General features: G+C 37.3%; 1 protein-coding gene across 1 annotated transcript in view; it reads left to right on the top strand.

Annotated features, from left to right (window-relative positions):
- WDPCP (WD repeat containing planar cell polarity effector) overlaps window positions 1–21,644 on the top strand; it is a 147,429-nt gene that overhangs the window by 23,882 nt on the left and 101,903 nt on the right. Inside the window, exon 3 of the mRNA XM_058802338.1 lies at window positions 21,196–21,280. Within this exon, the coding sequence (XP_058658321.1) occupies window positions 21,220–21,280 (61 nt within the window). The 5' untranslated portion in view covers window positions 21,196–21,219. The remainder of the gene's footprint in view (window positions 1–21,195; window positions 21,281–21,644) is intronic.

Genomic DNA, 21,644 nt, shown 5'->3' with positions numbered 1-21,644 from the left:
AACATTTTCCTTTGCATGCCTTATAAGCAGTTGTACCAGCATAGTTGAAGGAAAATCAGCAGCTTTGGCTTTTTTTGAAGAGGTCTGTTGTCAGGACCTTTGCAGTCATGGAGCTCCTTCAAAGATGTAATGCTAAAAAATTTGGCAAAAAGTGTGCAGAAGTCTGCGCAAGAAGGTTTTAGAAAACTGGTGTTTCCATGATATTGGTGACTCAAGGGGAATGTGTGACCATTATATCAGCAGCCTCAAATACTGTGCAGTGGAATCCCTTGTAAATATCTGAGGGTATATGTAGGTTTTTTTTGACAAAATTTACCTTTATAAATTCTGCCTTTACTTATATTGAGCAAATGTGTCTTGAGTATAGCCAGTAATATAAAGATGCAGCTGGGGTTTTTCATTGTAGTTGTTGTTGGTTGGTTGGGTTTTTTTACCACCAATAAATTACATTAAGATGAAGAAGAAAATAGCAGGTGGAAGAGCAGAATAAGGAGAAGGACTGCACCTGAAGCAAGGGTTAGGTTTGTAAGGAGGAGCATATGTGATATAGGAGAACCATTAACATTTTAGATTGTGAAAAGTTGATTATTCTGAATCCCAGAATCCAGTGTACATTGGACTAGGCCTTGGAATAATAGAATGCTTTTATTGGAAATGAGGAGCCTGAAGAGCATGGTGCACAATGCCTTTAAAAGGGGGCTCAAAGAATTAGGTACTGCCAAATCAGCATTGAGAAGAGGGACACTGGAGCACCTTAAGTAGAAATGGAACTTTTGTGGATGTTATTTATTAAAACTGATTTCTTTTACTGAGAAATTGTGAAGAACAGGGTTGTTTCCCCAAGAAAAGGTGACAGATAATTTTTTTTTAAGATACAGCCTAGGTGTAGTAGTGAGTGAGTTTCAAAGATTAACGCTGTAAAATGTAAGCAACTGAACCATTTTTTGGTACAAAATTACCTCACTTTCCACTTCCAAAAAAGAAAAGTTAGCTTGGTGAGAACTTACTCGTGTTTCAGCTCACACAGATGAAGAGTTGCAAAGTTATTCACAACTTTAAGTAGAGTTGTAAGATTAGTAAGGTGGTTGGCCACTTCTAAATGGCAGGGCTGCCACCCTGCCCATAACAATAAAAGGTTGGGTGCTGGATGACACGTTTTACTAATACTATAATGTCTGCCTTTAATCTTTTAAGTAAACATTTTTTTTCAGACTTACATTTTTGAATTATCCATTTCTCGGATAATGGTTTAAGATACATATGTGTGATTTCCATTTAACCAAGCAGGTAAATCCTGCTTTAGAGACAATTTAATTGACCCCAAAATAGCTCATGCATCAGGATCTAAGCATTTCTTTTATATGAAAAACAACCAGGGACTAAATTAAAAATGTGCTCACAGAGGCTTTATTGTAGGTAATTTTGGGTATGAATGACACAAATTTAAATTGGCAGAAAATGGGATAAGTCTAATTTGAAAGAAATAGTTATATTGTATAATATATTTCTATATGAAAAAATAATATATTAAATTTTTAATTACCATATTTGATATAATTGTATTGAAATAAGTTTATTTTTCATCCACTGTGAGGGAAAGGCATGAAGTTGAGGTCAGCACAAGCATTGGAAATTGGTGTTTGAAACACAAGGTGGTGCCATTGTGTAAAGTTGTGCTTCTGTGGAGTTTCTGAAGGCAGTGAAGGTGAAAATGGTGTCTAAAAACTTGAGAGAAATGTGTGCAGAGAAGTTAGCAGTTTTAAATTAAAGATTTGTAGCACAGGATGAAGGCGAGTGTGCCTGCAGTTCTGGTTTTGTGATACGCAGAAGGAAAAGGGATCTCTCAGGAAAGAGCTGTGTGATAAATTGATGTTTTATTTTGACTTTAAGTCTGCTTGCAAGTATTCCTTTTTTGGTTTCAAAGGTGGAGAGAGAACTTAGCTCACAGTGTGAATCTAGGAACCATCTCCTAGCAGCTTTATATTGTGAATATATCAAAACAAGCTTCCCTTGTGTTACTTCAAATACACCCTAAAATGCCTTAGGATTAAAGCAATCATCTGTAATACAATATCTGTGGCTCATCGTTGATTGGCTCAAAACGTGAAATACAGCTTTTTTTCTTGGAACAGTCAGTGTGTTTCCTTCATTGTCTGCTTTACTAAAATTCTGCATTCCTTTTCTAATCCTGAGATATTAAAATAATTAAGTGGGATAGTCACAGTTTCACTAATGAAGCATAATTGAGCTTTGGAATACGTTGATATTAAAATTAAAAAGAAAACATAAAAATGTATTTTCTGAGCATGTGCACATTATTCCTATATATTGCTCCCTGGTTTGGGCAGTAACTGGGGAGCTGGCTTCCCTTAGGACATTTGGGCTGTCCTGCTAACAGTTTTTTTTAGCCTGCAAATCTTTATCACAAAATGTGTGCAACTCTGTTTATTGCATCTGTGAGAAGAGTTACGTCTGACCAAAGTAATCATTATAACTTTAAGGTGTGAAAATTTGATTGCATCAATGTTTATTCTTTTAGGTAAAGTGGTCTAAAGAAAATCAAAGTTTTGCAATAGCCATTCAGATCTGGCTGCTATATGTAAATGATACATTTTAAATTAACTTGTTGGAAGAAATGTGTTTGACTTTATTCAGCAAATGCTATAGAATTATTGTTCCTATTGAGTCAGATAAAATATTATTTAATGAGCTTTGTTTCTTAAATATATCAGGTCCTAATAACAATTTATGTGACCTAGAAAACACCAAACACTCGGCATCAATTTTCAAATTACTTCTTTCTTTCAGACAAAGAATCCTGTACTGTAATAATGTCATACACACAGGGTTGCTTATTATAGATGTTGCATGCACTTTAACTGCTGTGCAAAGCACCTCTCCCATGTAATTACACAAACATATTCTTAATTAATATGACTTGTGTTAGCGTGATCGAGCAATGGAATATTTTTTGGTGTGTGTTTTGCAATCCTGAATGAAGGCTGACAGATGAGGAAAGTAGTTCTCAATATCACATATCTCATGAAGAAATCCTTGGAAAGGACAAAGGCCAGGTCAGCTGTGAGACTTCACAGTAATGAACTACCTTTAAAAGTCCTCAGACGTATATTGATGCAGGAATTGCAGTATCCAGGCTCTTCCTGACCCTGAAGGATCTATAGAGAAAGGTGTTGTCAGATATGAAGAGCACTTGGGGGAACCGGAATAGTTTGTTTGCTCCATGTGGAGCAACTTGACTCTGTCAAAGTGAAATGCCTTTCTATAACTTCAGCATGCTGGAGTGATGTATTTTGTGTTCCCTGCTTTTGTAATTTAACCACGGGGTATCCTGGAGGTAGGGCCTGTCATGCAATGTTGTGTTACTCAGTTCCATGCTGTGGATCAGTTGCTTTTTTTAATGTGTTTGTGCAATTCTTCATATGTCAATGCCTGTCTTCATATGTCAATGCCTGTAATAGTTGCAGAAATTTTGATATTGGGAATGAAGCTAGAAAATGTATGGTTCATCTCCCCCTGTCCATTAATTTTGCCATTCCATTTTGAACTGCTGTGAGGCAGCACAGAGCATATGTCATAGATCATGATAATTATTAATGGAAATTAGATTGCACATGTTTAGTCTTGTAGAGAGATGTTTTTGGGTCTGTGATTTCATAAAACTTTTGAAGTTATGGCCATACAGCTACTGAAGAAGTGGGAGCAAGTAGATGAAGAGAATAACTCCTTCCCCGGGATATTTATCAGAAGCTGCTTTGTTTGGTGGAGCGCTGCTTTAGGGATAGATCAGCTGGTTCTGATGGACATGAAGAAGCAGTGTAATGATGCACAACTGGGATGACCAGGAAGCAAAAATTCAGTATAACATAGGCCCCTGACCATCTCTGAACTCACTCCAGTGAGTTGGGTAGACAGGGGAGCTCCTGGCAGTGCCAACAGGCATTTTGCCATTTCCATCTGAAGGCTCCCTTAGTTGCACACTAGTTGAATATTGGGAAACAGCTCTTGGAAATTTCTGGAACAGCTGTTGTGGAAATTTCTGATGCTTTTAGGGAGGAGGCTGCTGTGAAATGCAACAGCAGTGGGGATGTTTTATACACTGCTCAAAACATTTAAATGATGTTGGGTAAGCAAAAATGTCTATCCTCTCTCCCCTTCTCCCATTACCCTATGCAAAAAATCTTGATGGGAAAAAGTATTTTATAGGGTGCCATGAGCAGACAGCATCAGGTATGGACAAATGTAGTTAAGGCCTCCAGTTGATACTGCCCATGGGATCAGGTCAGAGGAGAAGGGATGTCAGCAATTTAGTCACTATGGATAAACCTGTGCAAGGTGTCTTGACACTGCAATATGTCTTGAGCAGGAGATGCTAAAGACTTGTGTTCCAAAAAACACTGGACAAAAAAATTGAGCTAACACTGCTGCTCTTTACCAGGATGGCACCCCTCTGTGGGGATGCAGCGATGGAAAGGGAGCACCAACTGTGCACCACTGGGAAAGAGACACTGGACGTAGCAGTAGGCATGCCAAAGTATGTGCCTTTTGTTTTCTCATGAGCTGAGGGTATGAAAAAGATGTGGCTCCTGTAGTTTCTGTGTTTCTCATAGTACTGGAAGGATGCATTCCTGGTTGTTTTTAAAGAGAGGTTTCAGCAGGTCTACATAGTCTTGTAGTGTGCACAGGTATGGATGCAAGACCTGCTCAGATGTGAAGTAGTGCAGTGAGTGATAGGCTGCCTGAAGGGTAGGTAGGAACATGTCTGTAAAACCAGAAAACCAACAAACATGCTCTATAAAATTATTCCTTTTCATTTACAGTGACATAAAACATCAAAAATTTAGCTCAATTAAAGTATGAGGACATCACTTCAGGGAGGTCAGCTTAAGTGCCCTATCTGTTTGAATGTCTTTTTTTAGACAAACCCTGTGTTCTGGTGATTGCCCTTCCTCATAGATGTATGGCTTCACTAGAGCCATACTCATTTGGCTGAGTTTTCCCATGACTGCTCTATAACAGTACAGAGAGAAACCCACAGAGAATTAATCCAGTCATGGTTGTGCTAATTTCCAAAGAAGCAACTGAAAATAAGGGGAGTTTGTAATAAATGCAATATAAAACCTGTTTACATGACTGATTCTTCTCCCACCCCCACCAGTCTGACCTTACCTCATTCCAGATTTCTCAGTTCTAACTGAAAGCATTTTTGTGAAGAATGCTACCAGGAAAATTCCCTTTTTTATCTTGGCTATGAAAGACTTGTATGAAAGACCTTTCAATGGAAAGGGGGAATCTGTCTAAATGTGTTGCTATTGAAAGAGGATTGGTTTATGGTCACATAGTTTGATATTCTTGGGAGGACTATACATTTAATCTTTGATCTAGAAATGATTTCAAGAGTCTGCTCATAAGCTAAAAGAATTTCTATCTAAATGTGCCATCTTCAGCTACAGGTATAACCAGAAGAATTATACTTTCTTCTGAGTGAGTTTTCTCAAATATGGTTTCACCAGATACATTCAGGGGGTTTCCTCTTTCTTCATTTAGCTGGTTCATTTTCACACAAAACAATTTGTACATGTTCCATGTAAATGATGTTTTGGTTCTGTATTCAGGGAGGAAGTAGATTCTCCTCTTTGAGATTATAGTGGTAACACACTGTCACTGTTTTCAGGATAGATGCATAAAATTGGGTATTAAACCTGATGTATTGCAGTCTGATCTCCAAGAAGAGTATTCAAAGGAAGGCAAAGTAAATATTTTATGTACATAAAGAGTATTACAGAAGATTTATTCCAAATTTTAGCAAGTGAATATGATTTGAAGCAGTTGTTTTGGCACTTTTTTTAAAGCTGTAGTGGAACTTGAAATTATGAGCTTAACTGGGAAGGTAAGCTTCTAAATTAATATTTTAAAAATAGTAAGAGTATATTTCTTGTAAATGGGAATAGAAAAAATGATGGCAATATGTCCCCTACCCCTGCTGATTTTGGTCCTAGAAGCCCTTCCCACCTTCATTATTTTCATAGTCAAAGTAACAAACATTGTTCCTCATCTTTATACAGTGCCTCAGTCACTGCTTGCAGAGACTTCTGTTGACTCAGTTGTATTTTGGCTTTTTGGTAGGTGTATAGGGTAATTTCCAATTCTTTCAGTCTATTGACTTTCCTTAATTCTTATATCTTCAGAAATATAAATATTAATACACGCTGTTCTCAGTGACAGTGAATACTGTTCAATCACTGTTTGTTTAATGATAAGAAAAATCCAACTCAATCTATATATTATTTCTGTGAAATATGCAATTAACTAAACTCAGCCTTTATGCAGTAAACATGCACTTTGGATAATCTGTTCAATGAGAATAATGCAGACATTACACCCATCCTGATATGCAGAAGATGATCCATGGAGGGAAAAGATACATGTGCATAAGTCAATTATTTGAGAATAGAGTCCTTAATTTCTTCAGGCTCTATAAAAAGAATTTTGGCATCTGTACATATTTATTTTAGAGATATAGGGGTAAATCTTCAGCACAGAGCATGGGGAGTTAACCATGGAACATTCATTAATGTTAATGGGATTTCTATGGCTAATTCCCCACACTGAAAATTTAGCCCAAAGAGATTTGAAAAGTGATGTTGAGAAACAAGTTGGTCAGTTAGTCTCATTACTCTCATGTTATTAACTGCTCTATCTGCCACTGGTTTTGTATGAGCACTGAGATATTATACTTAACAGATAATAATAAAGGGCTGTATGCTAGAGTACATATTCTAATGTGCAGGTAAAATAATTCAGTTATATGAGTAAATTTTGGATATTTTCATTGAACAAAACCCCTGCAAAACCATACACTAGAAGGGAAAAATACCTGTCAAGGCATATTTTTAGACAGCAGAAATTGTTTACATTTCTAGTACAGCTTTAGCACCCAAAAGGTTTTTTTATTTTCTTACATAGTATTTTACTATTGGGATGCAACTTCAGAGCTGGCCAACTTGTGCAGGGGATTGGATCCACTGACTTCCACATTCCTTCTAGCATAAATTATTTTAAGATTTAGACTTAGTATAGCATTTTTCTTAAAGCCAGTTAATTTTTTTCTTTTGTAAAAGTTAATTGAGATAAAAGGAAAATTCAATTTCTATTTGTCTTTAAATTTTGATGAATGGTTGGAACCTGGGAGAACATAAAAAGCTATTTTATATGCTAAATGGAGAATATTGTTTTAAAAGGAAATACAGGCTCCAATGAAAAAAAGTTTGTCAGATTCATGATGCTCTTTTTCTGTTTTAAGGATATGCAACAGGGACTGTAAGTGAAATGTGAACATGTGCATGTGCATACATATTTTCACATTTCCCTTTATATATTTTTTAATTTTTTTTTGTCTTAGCAGTTTTCCTTGCTTTTTAGGGGAGCTATTAAATTGCTCTTCCAGTTGTGATTCAGAGCAGTCAGGAGCCAGCCATTAGAGGGTGCTTCTGCACCAAGGAGCTCTCTTTCCTTGAAACCAAATTTACTTAACTTTAAGTATTTGTAGATTAACAAGGAATCATTTTATGTTTCCTAGAATTATCCATTTTCTTTTTTAATTTGCATTCCTTCCTGGACTACTGTTCTTGGAATTCAGAGGATTAAGATGCTGATAACTAAAGGTGATTGAGAGAAGGTGGAATGATTCAAAACAGCGAAATTATTACATTTCATAATTGTTACTGTAAAAATGAAAGAAAATATACATGGACCCCATGCAAGTGAAAAATGGGCTGTCTCTTACCTAATTAATGACAGAGATGACGATCTGTACATTATAGCACTTGCCACATTATTACTGCCTTGTTTAGAAATACATTCATTCATTAAAACTCCACTGCATATATTTGCAGCAAGAATAGTAAAATAGATGCAGTTTGCAAATTTCTGCCATTGCTAGTAAAGATTTAAAAATAAAACTCTCAGTGCAATACAGCTGGTTTTTTGTTTTTTTTTCTCAGAATCATCATGATTCCTCATTCAGTAGCAAACTTAAAAATGCTGTGTCTCTCCTGTAAGAATGTGCAGGCAGCAGAGTAGGAACCAGATTTATAGCCATTTGTCCTAGGAATACAAATTTAAAGCCTACACTTCTGACCCAGGACATTGGTGCAAGGTTAGTGAAGGAGAATGGAAATAAAAAGATTTCTAAAAGAAAATTCTGCTGTTATGGAATCCGTTCCTAAGACTGATTGAATAAAAGCCATTAAAATTCAAAAGTAGAACAGCACAAAGCATTACATCTCAGTTCTATACCCAGGAATGGTCACGAGCACTCAGCAAAGAAATCTGCCACCTGCAAGTCTTTGTTAAAGCCAGCCCGTGGAGATGGTGATTCTGAAAATACTGTTCCTGGAGAAGTTGATACATCTTTGCACTTATTTTCTGATTCAAGGTAAGGATTTCTGATATCCAACAGCTTTTGAAAGCTGCCCAAACTTCCAAAGACCATCTAGACCAAAATGTTGGCACACAGCTGGAGGAACTGACACAGAGCTTGGAGAGGAAAGGGATCAAGCCTTCTTCAGGAGCTTCTTTAGGGGCCATATAGCCTCCTAAGCCTTAAAAAGGGTAGCCAAATGTCCCTTCAGTCATGAGTGTCCACATTTATTGAACCAGTATATGCTGATATGCTCATAGTAGCATATTTACACAAAGGGCTGTGGGTGCTGCTGTCTCCAGTTATATATGTAGAGCACAATATCTTTTCTGAGATTGTGAGGACCTTTCTTCTCAAAAGGCAATGTTTACATTGCAAGAAAGAATACATGGAATTAAAATGGGTGAATCTTCCTGACGTCACATTCACTAACAACTTGGGAATTTAGTATTTGCATATATATTTAAGTAATGTGAGTTTCAGCATCAGTGGGTGTGCATTGTGAAGCTGACATACATTGTTGTATAACTAATTTAATTCTAATTCTTCCACGAGATTATGTGATACTCATTAATGTTCCTTTTATCTGTTAAAAGGTGTACATTTTTGCTTTAGTGCCTGTACTGTCTAATTCTGACTCACATAATTCTTTTTTCAACTTGAGAGTGAAACCTAGGCAAAAGTAAAACATCTTTCTTTAGCATGGACTGAATTTTTGGATACTGTGAATTACTGGATATTGGATATCCTGTTGTTTCTATACAAAATTTGGACCTTCTGAATAAACAGATAGGTAAATGGAAGCATGTGAGTCCTTTGAAGGTATTGGGCATTGAAGGTTATATTGTGTCATTTTAAAGGTAGTTGTTGATAGATTTTTCAAAAACGTTTTTGGATGAGACCTATGAAAATAATATAAGAAGATACTAAGGAAATTTGTAATGCAACAGCTTGTAATGTTTGTCCAGCAAACTTCAGCCCCAATCTGATGTGTTTGGCACTATCCTTGTGCCAGTCAGAATAGGATTGTACCTTGGAACAAAATATTGGTGTGCACACTCCTCTCACGAGGATCTTGGACCAGTTGCCCCAGTAGTGGTTTTTCTTCTGAGCTGAGTGATAACAGGATGCAATTTTAAATTAGAAACTCTTTGAAAATGAGCTACATGATTTTTCTGCTCGTAGCATATTTGAGTAGCTGTTGTAAATCACTGGTTGAGTTCACAACTGGTAGTTTAAAATTAGAGCCAGGTAACAATGACTGATTAATTGAAAATGGAGTTTACATAATCTTATACTTTTGTAAGCTAATTACACCTTCTGGTATTATGCTTTATAATTTTAACAGGATTGATTCCTTCAGTAAATATTTCTTGAATTAACAAGAGCTGCTTCATATGTTTTTTCCAATAAGTACCATAAATCCATTACTTGATGATAGGAGTAAAGGAAATAAGCATTGTAATGAAAAGAAAGGATAGATGAACAAATATACCGGACACTCTTACTGGTGACTAAAGATAGTTAGGAGGTGCATTTTTTATTTCTCTGTATCTCGTCTCCTTCAAGTCTGTCCACTGAAAAACACCCTCAATATTCAGCTGAATTAGTAAGACAATAAGCCTGATGCCAGAGAACATATCACCAGTATTATTTGAAAATACAGGGGGAACCTTTCACATTTCTCTCCATAATTTGACTGTGTTGGGAAGATGCTGCACTCTAGCTGGTTGTTTCTGAAATATTAAGAGCTGCCTAAAAATCCATTTTACCTTTTAATTTTAATTTAATACATAATACCTATGACTTCCACCACTACATAATTTTACAGAACCTAAGATGAACTACTGGTTCTTACCATCCAGAATTTAGAGCTCTTGCATACATGAAACTGGGGCTGGTGATTGAAATTGCCTCTCCAACAGTATCAATATCTAGTATATCAAATGAAGCTGCTCTAATGTTCTGCTATTTCAGGCAGATGAAGTTAATCATAAAGTGACACCTAACAGTATTTATCCATGGTGATAGTATTATTAGCAAGGGGAAATTTTTCCTTGAAAGTGTTGGATGCTATCCATTATCTGTGTGATATCTTTGCAGGTATTAAAACTTGATTTCTCTTTACTGTAGATACTCAAATGTATAGGAATGGTGCTGGAAGTTAGTAAATCTATTGCCATTATGTTGTAGGACAGCTTTGAGACCAAAACCTGTTTTAAGTAGTGGGCAAAGGCAACAGCAGGGATCTAACTGACAGCTGGTCTTACTCGGCTCCCACAAGAGGTAGAATGAAGCTGATCTGAGCTTTTTGACCAATTTGGGCCTATCTTGTTTGCATTTTTAATGAGGTAGTTTTCTGAAACTAGCTGTACTTGCAGACTGATTATTTTACTGCCGTGGTTTTCTCAAGAGTGGTAGAAGAGTTTATAGCTCAGTATTAAAATCTGTGTATATTTTAGTTTATATACAACCCACTGCTCAACAGTTTCATTGTAATTATGAAAATGTTTAAACAAATGCATTTTTTCTTCAAAGTTATTTTCCCTTTTGCATATCTGTGTAATTAGAACACAACATAAACTATACTGTAACATTACAATCAGGAATTAATTATTGTAACATGAAATTTTCATTTTTTTTCCTAACTGCAAAGGTGAGTATGGCTTAAAATTGAAAAAATACAATCCTTTTCATAGAAACTTCTTTGAAGATCATAAAGGAGTACAAAAGAAGAAAAGCTTTTTGTTTGTATTTGCAATCAAATCTTCCTTAAAAGCAAGTCTGACACACAGGCATTGTAGTTTTTTTAAACATTACATTGAAGAAACCAAGATACAAGTCTCACTGGATTAACTAGAATTCAAGTATAGCAGGAAAAAAAATTAAAAATAAATGCTCACAAACAAGAATCTCAACGAGCCTTGCAAAAGGCTATTCAAAGGTGATTTTCAAATATTAGTGAAGCTTAATTTATTGCTTGCCTAATTTATTGCCTGCATCTAAACAAAATAGGTCAACATAAAATAGCTACTGGAAATTATTTAAATGTGAAAACATTCTAAAAAGGAATTCAAAAAACAATATCTAAAGATGTTGTAGATCTAAAAATAATCTGTTTGTTCTAGTAAATTTATTCAACTCATACAATATACTCAGAAATACATTTCTATTTTTTAAAGGCAGCTTGCAAATTTGCAAGATTTATAAATGAAATCAATGTGTTTACCAATATTCTTTTGAAAATTCTTGAAGTACATACTCTGTGAACATGCAGAATATAAAATGTTAAAGGCCAGAGCTGTACAGTTCAGCAAGAAATTAGTTGGTACAGCTCATAAATGGAAAACAAAATAGTTGTTTGTTCTGTATTTTTGAGTGCTGCTCTTTACCTGACATCTGTACAGATCTAGTTAGTTGTGCAATAGCTGAATCTGAAATACTACATAAAAATATAGAACACTCTTATTTGCTTACGTGAAAATATATTTAAAATTCAGACTAAACTGTGGTTTAACCCATTGCTTTGGACTTAGTTGTTGTTCTGATCGCTGTTTATTTCATAGCAACCCATGCTTCAAGGCAGCTGATGAACTAGGTTGCCAATGCATAGAGGAAAATGGAAAGAAACAATGTACATCTGCTGTCTGCAGCACTGCTGTAGACCCACACATTTACATCGTTCATTTTAATGAGAACTAGTGTTCTAAGTTTAAAGACCAATACAAACTTCCTTGCAAACAGGAATTGCAATAATGATAGGGCAGCGGAGCAAGGACTTTTCCTGTGCTTGGATTATTTGTAGTCCCTTCCACCTTCTTTTTGCTTAGCTTAAAAAAAGAGAGATTTTGTTTTCTTCTCCTTTGGCTGGCGATAAGAAAACACTGCTACAAAAATTTATGACCTACTGACCTTTAGTATTGAAAAATTGGGTTATTTACAACAGCAATCACTATCTAAAAGAATGTTGTAAAGCAGCTTGACATTTAGTACTTCTGTAATTGCCTTATGTTGTGTCAGCACTGGATATCTGTAGTTTGGATCGCTTATCTACTATCTGGTTCATATAAAGGCCTTCAGGGTCTTTATCAAAATGTGTATATGAACTTTTCACTCTGTGAAGTAAAAACCCAGGTCAATTATATCTATTTTCTGTGACCTTCTTAACTTTTCACACCCACTCTGTCTGAGAGTTGTTACAGATTGTAATACTTGCCTGCAGTATCAATTGGAGAACAGTTCTTAGCTTCATTAAGGTTGTCAGAGGTGTGGCTGATACATAAACTTAAGTGTCTTCTTGACAAATGGCATTACCTCCCTCAAATTAATTCTGCTTCACCGTTGTTAATCTTATTATCTGTTCAGTTAATCAATAGCTGTCTTTCGAAAGAGAGGACCAATAATGTGGATTGAAGTGTGTTTGTGAAGGCAGGAGCCACAGCAGTGTGGCAGAATTCAGTTTCTGATCCTGTCATCTTTTGCTGAGTGATAACTCAGCAAAAACCAGGCCTCGGTTTTGACACATGAACAATCAATTTGGTGGCAACAAGTTACCCCATATAGATTTTCTGTAGTATTTTTGCACGTGTCCTTGAACTTCAGCACCCTCTATCTGGTAGACAGAGCTTTTGGTTCAGAGCTCAGAGGACAGACTGGACAGCTGTCTAAGCCAACAATTCCCATTCTGTATAATGGCCCATGTGCCTTTTTCCCAATTAATTGTGCAAGAAATAATTGATATCAGCTGGAGATAAAATGTTTGTTTTGTTTTACAGAACAGTTTTTAGAGCATTTACAGATTTTCAGTATTCTTACTTTGTGTCAAATAATGTTCTTAAGGAGCTATATGTATATTTTATAGTTAAATATGCAAAAATATTAAAGTATGAAAATTCAGTAAATAGAACTGATATTGCAAAAGGAGGATTATTTTCAGATTCCCAAAACAATCAAACAAACTTCACAAAAAATAACTGAATGGAACTTGATACAACTTTACAGCACATGGGAATAAATTTGCAATGTATAATTTTCATGCCAGAATTCTTGAGTTATCAGATAATGTATTTCCTTTCCATGATTATTCTGCAAGCCATATTTAGGCCTTTCTTACAATAGAAGTTTCAGTGTGTATTTTGATACAGAGTGCTCCTGTGTGTTGTTCACCCATCTGCAAAATAGTTTTCCTATTTAGATTGAGGAAGTTAGAGTAATCAAAAGAATTTGCTTCATTCATGTGTTTGGCAAAAATATTCAGAATCATTAGAGTCTGAAGAGAAAAAAAGTAGCACCAGTAAATATTTGCCTTGAGATTCACATGTATGATAATTAATCAGCTTTCTATTTGTGTTTGTTGAAAATATTCTTAATATGAATTATTATGCACTGAATAGATTTACAGAAGCATGCCTGTTGTTCTACTTCTTGAAATCAGAGGTTGGTCTTAGTGACAGGGATCTGACTTTCATTTATACAAAATGTACAGTTGTTTTCTCAGTGGAGAAGGGATTTAAAGGAGCAGTAAATGAATATGAGAATGAAGCCCCCTGTGCTGCTGAAGATAGCCAGCATCTCGGACAGGGTGTTTCAGTGCCAGGAGCAGAAACTGTGAGAAGGGACTGGCCTAGGCTCAGAAAGAAATAACTGCAGGTGAGGGGTTGGACCTCAACAATCTAAGAGAAAGAGAGGAAGAGGAGTCCAAGCCTGTTTGTGCAGGGGAAGGTGCAGTGGGAGCAGAGATATCAGGGAGCCAACACAAGAGTGGGGACTACCAAAGCCAGCTTGCCATTACAGAATGTATTAATAGCCCACTTGATTCAAACTTGTATTTGTTGATCAGGTCAGGCTTTTGCTTTGTGTAGCCATGGTGGTTTTGATCTGATCAGGAGTGACAGACCAGCATTCACTGCTGTGCTTAACCACAGTCTCACTGGAAATGAACCTCCAACCCAGGTGCAGTTTGCAAGGCCCTGCAGAGTTGCAGTGATGAATACACACATCTCAGGCTTTGCCACTGCAATGTGAAGGATGGATACTGGAACCTCTACTTACCAGAAAATAAACGCAAGCTTTTGCAATTAAATGCATGAAACATTTAAGACTGCAGTCCCAATAGCTTATTTCCTGCATGGGTGACAGAATTACTGTCCCTGAAATCCAAAGAAGGAGGGTAGATCAGAATGCCACCTTTGCACAAGTTTAACTTCTAACCTAGCTAAAATTGTGTCACTCTGTGCTATTTTCACAGTGCCTTACATCCAAACATTTGTGAAATTTAAAGGTGGGGTGACTAAAAATTCCAAGCTGATCTTACCAATGGGCCATGGAGCCTTACAACCTGATTGGACTCCTGTAGTTAGTAAATTTCCACACATGGGCAAAGAACTGTTCACATGTGCCCATCTCATGCTCTGCTCTAAGCACGTGGGCCAGTGTCAGAGATGAGAGCTTTGGTAGATCATCCAGCTGGGCACACAACTCCATTCCACAGCTGGGATGGATCTACAGAAAAGCAATCACAGCCTGAGCTATCCCTGTGTGTTCCTCAGTTCTGGTGCACAGAGACTTTCCTTGTGCCCACATGCAGATCAGGTCAGCAGTTTCAGGAATTACATGTTTTTGACTTTTTTTTTTTAATGAGAAAACAAATCAGATTACTCCTAGCTAATTTAGATCAATGGATTAAAAACTTGAAAAGGTTAGACAGACACATAGACATAAGTATCCTTCTTAAGCATCTTTCTTAAGAAACCAAATTAAAACGATCAATATATGTGTATAAATTAAGCATTTTCTTGTAATTGCTGTGCTACTGACTTGGTCAAAAAGTAAAGTAAAGGCTTGTAGCTGTGAAGGAAGAAATCTGGATTGTTTCTATTTAATGCCAGACTACAAAATGAAGTTTTACAAATTCTCATGATTTTACTAACTTCATTTCAGTATGTGTTTTATAATATATCAAACAGTTGTGGCTTCATACAGCTATAAAAGGATGAAGTCTGTCTTGTAAGATTGGGAGAATATTTTGCATTTTTTTATCTCTGTGAGCATGATAGAGAAAAAATTTAACTGGTCTATTTTTAAATGAATAATTACACTAAATTTTAAGTTGATGTAGCTAAAAATGTAAAAGATAGTATGTCTAAAATTTTATTTTATGTGTTTTACACAAAGAAATTGTTGTATCAACATAAAGCATACATCAAGTAGCTACTGATCTAATGCAGGTAGTTCAGTCTGAACTTTAACTTCCAGAGTCAAATAGTACATTTTTGAATCATATTTGTGCTGCAGGGAGTTTCTCTCCTTGGTGAAGGACAAATTGGTCACGAAGAGGAAGAAAAAACTGGCAGTGATTTCTACTCCAAATATTATTTCACAGAAATAGAATTTTGTAGGATGCCTTGATGACTTACCTTGTTTGTTGAACATTAGGTATCCAAGTTAAAAATTAGCCATTGTGTGTGAACTGAAGCAGTGCCAGAGATTGGATGTTAACCTTTGCAAGGTGAAGGAAGGGAGACAGAAGTAACTGAGGGTAATCTGCTCTGGCATCTATAGCTAGTAGAGCTATTGTGTAATCAATCCAAAATCAAATAGAAAAATATGTATTTTTATGAATTAGAGTTCATTGCGCCTATAACACTTTCCATTTCTCTGAAAAAAATTAGACCCTGGGAAGATGAAAGCAATCTGGATTCTGCACCTGGGATGGAGCAGCCCTGGATGTACAGACTGGGGAATGAGAGGCTGGAGAGCAGTGCCATGGAAAGGGACCTGGGGGTCCTGGTCCATAGCAAGGTGAACATGAGCCAGCAGTGCCCTGGCAGCCAGGAGGGTGACCTGTGTCCTGGGGACATCAGGGACAGCAGCCCCAGCCAGGCAAGGGAGGGGATTGTCCTGCTCTGCTCTGCACTGGGGCAGCCTCACCTCCAGTGCCGGGGGCAGCTTTGGGTGCCATGGTATAAAAAAGACATGAAGGTGTTAGAGAGTGTCCAAGGGAGGGCACAGGGATGGTGAAGGGTCTGGAGGGGAAGCTGTGAGGAGTGGCTGAGGTCACTTGGTCTGTCCAGCCTGGAGGAGACTGAGGGGAAACTCAGTGGAGTCTTCGACATCCTCATGGGGGGAAGAAGAGGGGCAGGACCTGATCTCTTCTCTGTGGTGACAGGACTCGAGGGAATGGCCTGAAGGTGTGTCAGGGGAGGTTTTTGTTGGATATCAGGACAAAGTTTTTCACCCAGAGGGTGATTGGTCACTGGAACAGGCCAGCCAGAGTTCAAGAATCATGCAGGGTCAGGAGCTGGGTTTCAATGTTTCTTGTGGGTCCCTCCCAACTCAGGATATTCTGTGATTGTTTCCATGGAGTAGGAGAACACAAAAGGGTAGCTTGTGACATTTTTTATAAAATAATTCCTGATATTGTATTATTTGCCAAAGAAAATCTGATTACATGTAAGTAGTGAAAATGGATTCTGTAGTGTTTTCTTTTATTTGGGCATTTTGTCCTATAACCTCTGCCCAACCCCATATCCAGAGCACCTCATCTAGTACATGTATGGATGCCATTGCAGCAGTTTTGTGACTTTGCCATAGCATAGAGGGACCTGCTCCCGACTGGCTTTGTATTTTGTCTTGCCTCCACTCCTAGGAGTATGCCCCAAACATCATCAATATTTTGGGGGGGGATCTCCCTTGTTTGCTGCTCTTTCACTAGGAACACTGACTTTCTGGGAGCACATTCCTGGGCCCACCTTCAATGGAATAGGCAGATGGTCATCACAGGCTGCCCTGTATCGTGGCAGCTACAGGGTTTACTCTTCTAGGGACGCTTCGGATAGTGTTGTCACACTGAGCCATGCTTCTGGCACATGAACTGCCAAATTCAGATGGTCTCTTGTAGTCACCATCTCCTGTTCTCTAGTGATGCCTTGTGGAGGCTGACCTAGAACAGAGACTAGATGGAGTTAAAGAATAAAGTAGGGATTTGTCAAAAGGCCTCAATGGATACACCTTGGGCAGCACAAGAGCCCAGCCAGGGCTACACCCCAGATGAACCCAAAATGGTCACAAAATGCCCAGCCAGTCACGGGGTCTCACACTGGTTCTGGTCCATTAGCATATTGGAGCTAATTGTCCAATTACAGCTTTAGCCCATGAAGTCACATTGTTCTTGTTTTCTCTCTTCATTCCACCATTGTTTATGCTCTTGGGCCTGAGATCTGGATCTGTTGTCCTTCTCCCAAGTAGAGAAGGAATGGTTTTGTCTCCCTGCTCTGTGAAGAGAGCTTACCATCCCCCAGTACGAAGCCCAGACCCACACGCTAAAGCAATACAGATCTGAAAAATAGAAAAGCTAAAATCTGAGGCATCACTAGACTGCTCCTAGTATGTTTTCAGAGGATGCACTCACCTTGGGAGCTAAGCACTGCCTTTCACAAGTACCCCACTCTCCCAGGTGCCTATGGAAAGAGGAAATGCAGCACCAGTGCCCTGGATCATTCATGCAGTGCAGAGTTTCTAATTATTTGTCATGACAGAACCTATATTGGAGGTGTCAGAGAGGACTCTTGATATCAATTTTAGCATTTGTTCATGTTATAAAATGGCAGGGCAATTATTTTCTGCATGAATAGTTACCAAACTGAAGATTTTTTTTAAACAAAACAATCCTCACACAGATACTGGCACAAGCTGACCATTGCAAAACATCTCCATTTGTCAGTAAGCTTTTGCAACCACTAAAATATCCCTGTTGTTTGTGGTGGCATTGTGAAAGCAGACAGTAAATGTTGTGTGAGCCAGAAAAAGAACCAGCTGTTAAGCTGAATTCCAGTTTTACCTTAACAGGAGAGTTATTTCAACCCATTTTTTCTAAATTCTAATCAGTTTTAAAGGGGGAGGGATAGAGTGCTTAAAGCTCAATGGGAGGAATTTTTCTATGCTGTCACACCTATCTTCTTTGCAATAGCAGGGCCCAACTCATAGAGTAAAAGGAATATTGTACATTCTGAGAGGCATTTTTCAAATACAAAAAGATCACTTTGTCGTCATCATCCTCATCCCCATTGTGCTGGAGTTTAATGATGTGGGAAATGGTGAGATATTGTTGCATAACTCTGAAAGCTGGCATGTATTCCTTCAAAGGGAACAAGAAAGAATAATTCCTCTGAAAAAAGTACTCAGACTTGAAAATGCCATATTTTGATACAGAAGCAAGTTTTCTATCTTTTTTTTTATTTTTACTGTAGAATGTAACTAATCAGAAAGTATTTCAGATTAGAGTTTGTTACATTGGAACAGTATTTTTGGGCAGTTGTCCATTTTCACTGGCACAACAGTAACAAGCATTCCAATAATTATCTGGTTAGTGAGTGTTCAGAGTCCAAGGAAAGGGAGAAGAAAAAATCTAAAGTCTCAAAATTCTAATAATTGAGAAATCTCTTCTCCCTTTTTAGGTACAAGGAGAATTTTGCTTCCTCTTCATTATTCAGTGTGAAAGGGTGTTCTTTAGAAGTCTGAGTTTTTAACATTTTCTTACAAAATTTCTTTTTTTCACATTTTTGAGGACAAATTTCTTAAAAGTATGCATCTTGGACACTGAGTATTTAGTGTCCATTTGAAAACTTACTTCTGCTTTTTGGCAAGTTCCCTCTCTGTGTCTGACAACAAAAAATAAGGACTTCAAATTATTTTCTGACCTGTCAGGTGGGAAAGCACTCAGCAGCATTAAAGCATTATGGGATGGCTTTATATTCAATAGGAGGACACAGCTTGAAGTGTCTATGGAGCCTACATTAAGAGCTTTGGAATAATCTGGGCTGTTTATGTTAAATTGCTACGCCAAAATCTTCTAGTCTTACCTTGTTATTTTGTGTTTGTGCAGTAAGATTTTGGTAGTAGGGGGAAGATTTTATTTTATTTCTCACTATCTTGTTTGGTATTAAATTAAACTGATTTCCCCAAGGCAAGTCATTTGCCCATGGTGACAGACAGTCAGTGATCTCTCCCTGCACTTATGTCACCTCCCTTTAATTCTATTTTCTCTCTCCTGTGCTGCTGACCAGAGCAGAGAGAGCAGCTTTGGTGTCCAGCCAGGGTCACCCCAGCACACCTTGCTTTGGAGCAGATGTACCTTCTCTCCTGCTGAACAGATCATCTACCACTTGATGGTGTGTGAGTTTTGTTTTAGTCAGGCCATGACAGGATTTTGAGGAGCTCACTCAAAATGATGACTTCCTATCAGTGAGAGATTCCAATCTAAGATCTGTGGGCCCTGAGGAATGCAAGTTTGGTTTCACTTGCTAACATAAGTAAGTAAGTTAAAAATGAAAAAACAGATAAAATTATATTGTACAATCTCCTTTTACTTTAGTCCACATGGTAAAGGAGAGGCTGCCCTCATCTATATTTATACCAAAAATGGTTCTCATGTTCAACAGACCACCATGCTCCTAATCCTCTATTTTTTTCCAAATCTCATTCTCACCTAAGATGAAAGTATGTTCTTTTATTAGGTGTGTGGTGTGTGTTGTGAGCTTTTTTTTATTTGTTTTGGCTGGTTTGTTTTTGTGGAGTTTTTTGACAGAACTGTAGGATTTACAAAGTCAGCAAGACTTTTTGTACATTTGGGGATCAGTAGAAAGAAAATGCTATTTCCACTTGGTGCTATTTCAGTGGATTAGGCAGTTCTTCAAACATAAATATTAGCTTGAGTGATAATACCTCAAGGTCCCCCAGCTTCTTTGGTGCTACCTGAGATCCTTGCACATCATAACACTCTTGACATAAAGGTCTGATACTATATGTGATAAAAATTTTGCAATTATTATCTAAATTGATTCATTATCTAAAAGGCACTCATGGGAACCAAAGACACTACTTAGAAAATATATAGTGCCATACTAGCAGTGGTTCTAAAGGTTGCTGCATTGTGTGAACACCTCTGCTCAGTCCAGCTTTCAGTGGGTGCCCAGGTTTAGCAGAAGTGAAAATAGTTGGTCTGGTGGCCCATTTATGACTACAACACTGCAGGAAATCACTCAGGAGAGTCTGCTGGTTGCTGTGTCTAGGAAAATTCCCAATGCTCCTTTGAAACACAACATGTCCTCCACTGGGAACATTCAGAGGGATTGTTCACAAAAACCTTTGCAAGCATTTAATAACAACGTACATAATACTTCAACACGTATTCTATATGCTTCACATCTGTTGTTTTGCCAGTTTTAACTGATATAAGTGAATTGGGGTGTCTTCATTTAGAAAGACATAATTTGTTTTGACACTATAACTAATGCCTGCAAATACTGTGTTCAAAACTGTTTCTTTAATATATTGACACTTCCCAATGTACAGAATTTTAAAACTTTGGCCTTAAGGTCAAATTCTCATATCTAAACCACATATTTAAGTAGTGGATTCAGTTTTGCATATGTCAAGGTAATAACCATACAGGAAGAGTAGATGATAATGTGTATATTAGAAGCATCAAGCACAAAGTTGTTTTAGTGAGAGCAGTTGCACATTTAAAGAATTGTTTTCTCTCTGTGTTTGATGTGTATGTGTGTATTATGTTACTTATAGATTCTTTCCCAAGCATTTTTTATTTTAATTGCAGTTTAAATCTACAGCTTACATGTAACAAAATATCATCAGTGCTAGGTTCTTCCAGCACTTAGGTTCCAAAATAATTGCCATTTCAGTGGTGATGAAGGGTAAAAAATAATTGGCTCATGCAGTTCCTTTCCTTCTTTTGCTAGTGCTAAGGCTCCATATATTACCACATGTCCTTCTGCCTGACTGAGATGTTTCTGTGGTCTTTGAAGACCAACTTACATATTAGAGGTAAGCTGTTATCTGTTACCAAAACAAATCATCAAAGCTTGTTGATGGATATTAAACTAATATAAAATTCTGAATACCCAAATGAAGTTTTTTTTAAAATTAGGAGAAAGAAAATTAGCAGCAATACAGAGTTTGAATTTGGTCAACTTCTTTGCTTTTCTTGTCATGGAACTGGAGCATCCTTTCAAGGAAAAAATATTAAGAATATATTTGATTGGATGTATTTCCCTTCTTGGGAAGCTGTGGCCTACTTGACTGTGAGCTTCAGTTTAATGACTAGTTTGGGTGAATGATCCACAGTCAAGTGCACTGCAGAGACATTGTGATTTGTACTCAATGTGAAAATAACAGATTACTGCATATT

This window comes from Ammospiza caudacuta, chromosome 3 (genome assembly GCF_027887145.1).
Source record: "Ammospiza caudacuta isolate bAmmCau1 chromosome 3, bAmmCau1.pri, whole genome shotgun sequence".
In the NCBI taxonomy this organism is placed as follows: domain Eukaryota; kingdom Metazoa; phylum Chordata; class Aves; order Passeriformes; family Passerellidae; genus Ammospiza; species Ammospiza caudacuta.
The sequence above is the reverse complement of the archived record's forward strand: the minus strand, read 5'-3'. Positions and strand labels throughout refer to the sequence as shown.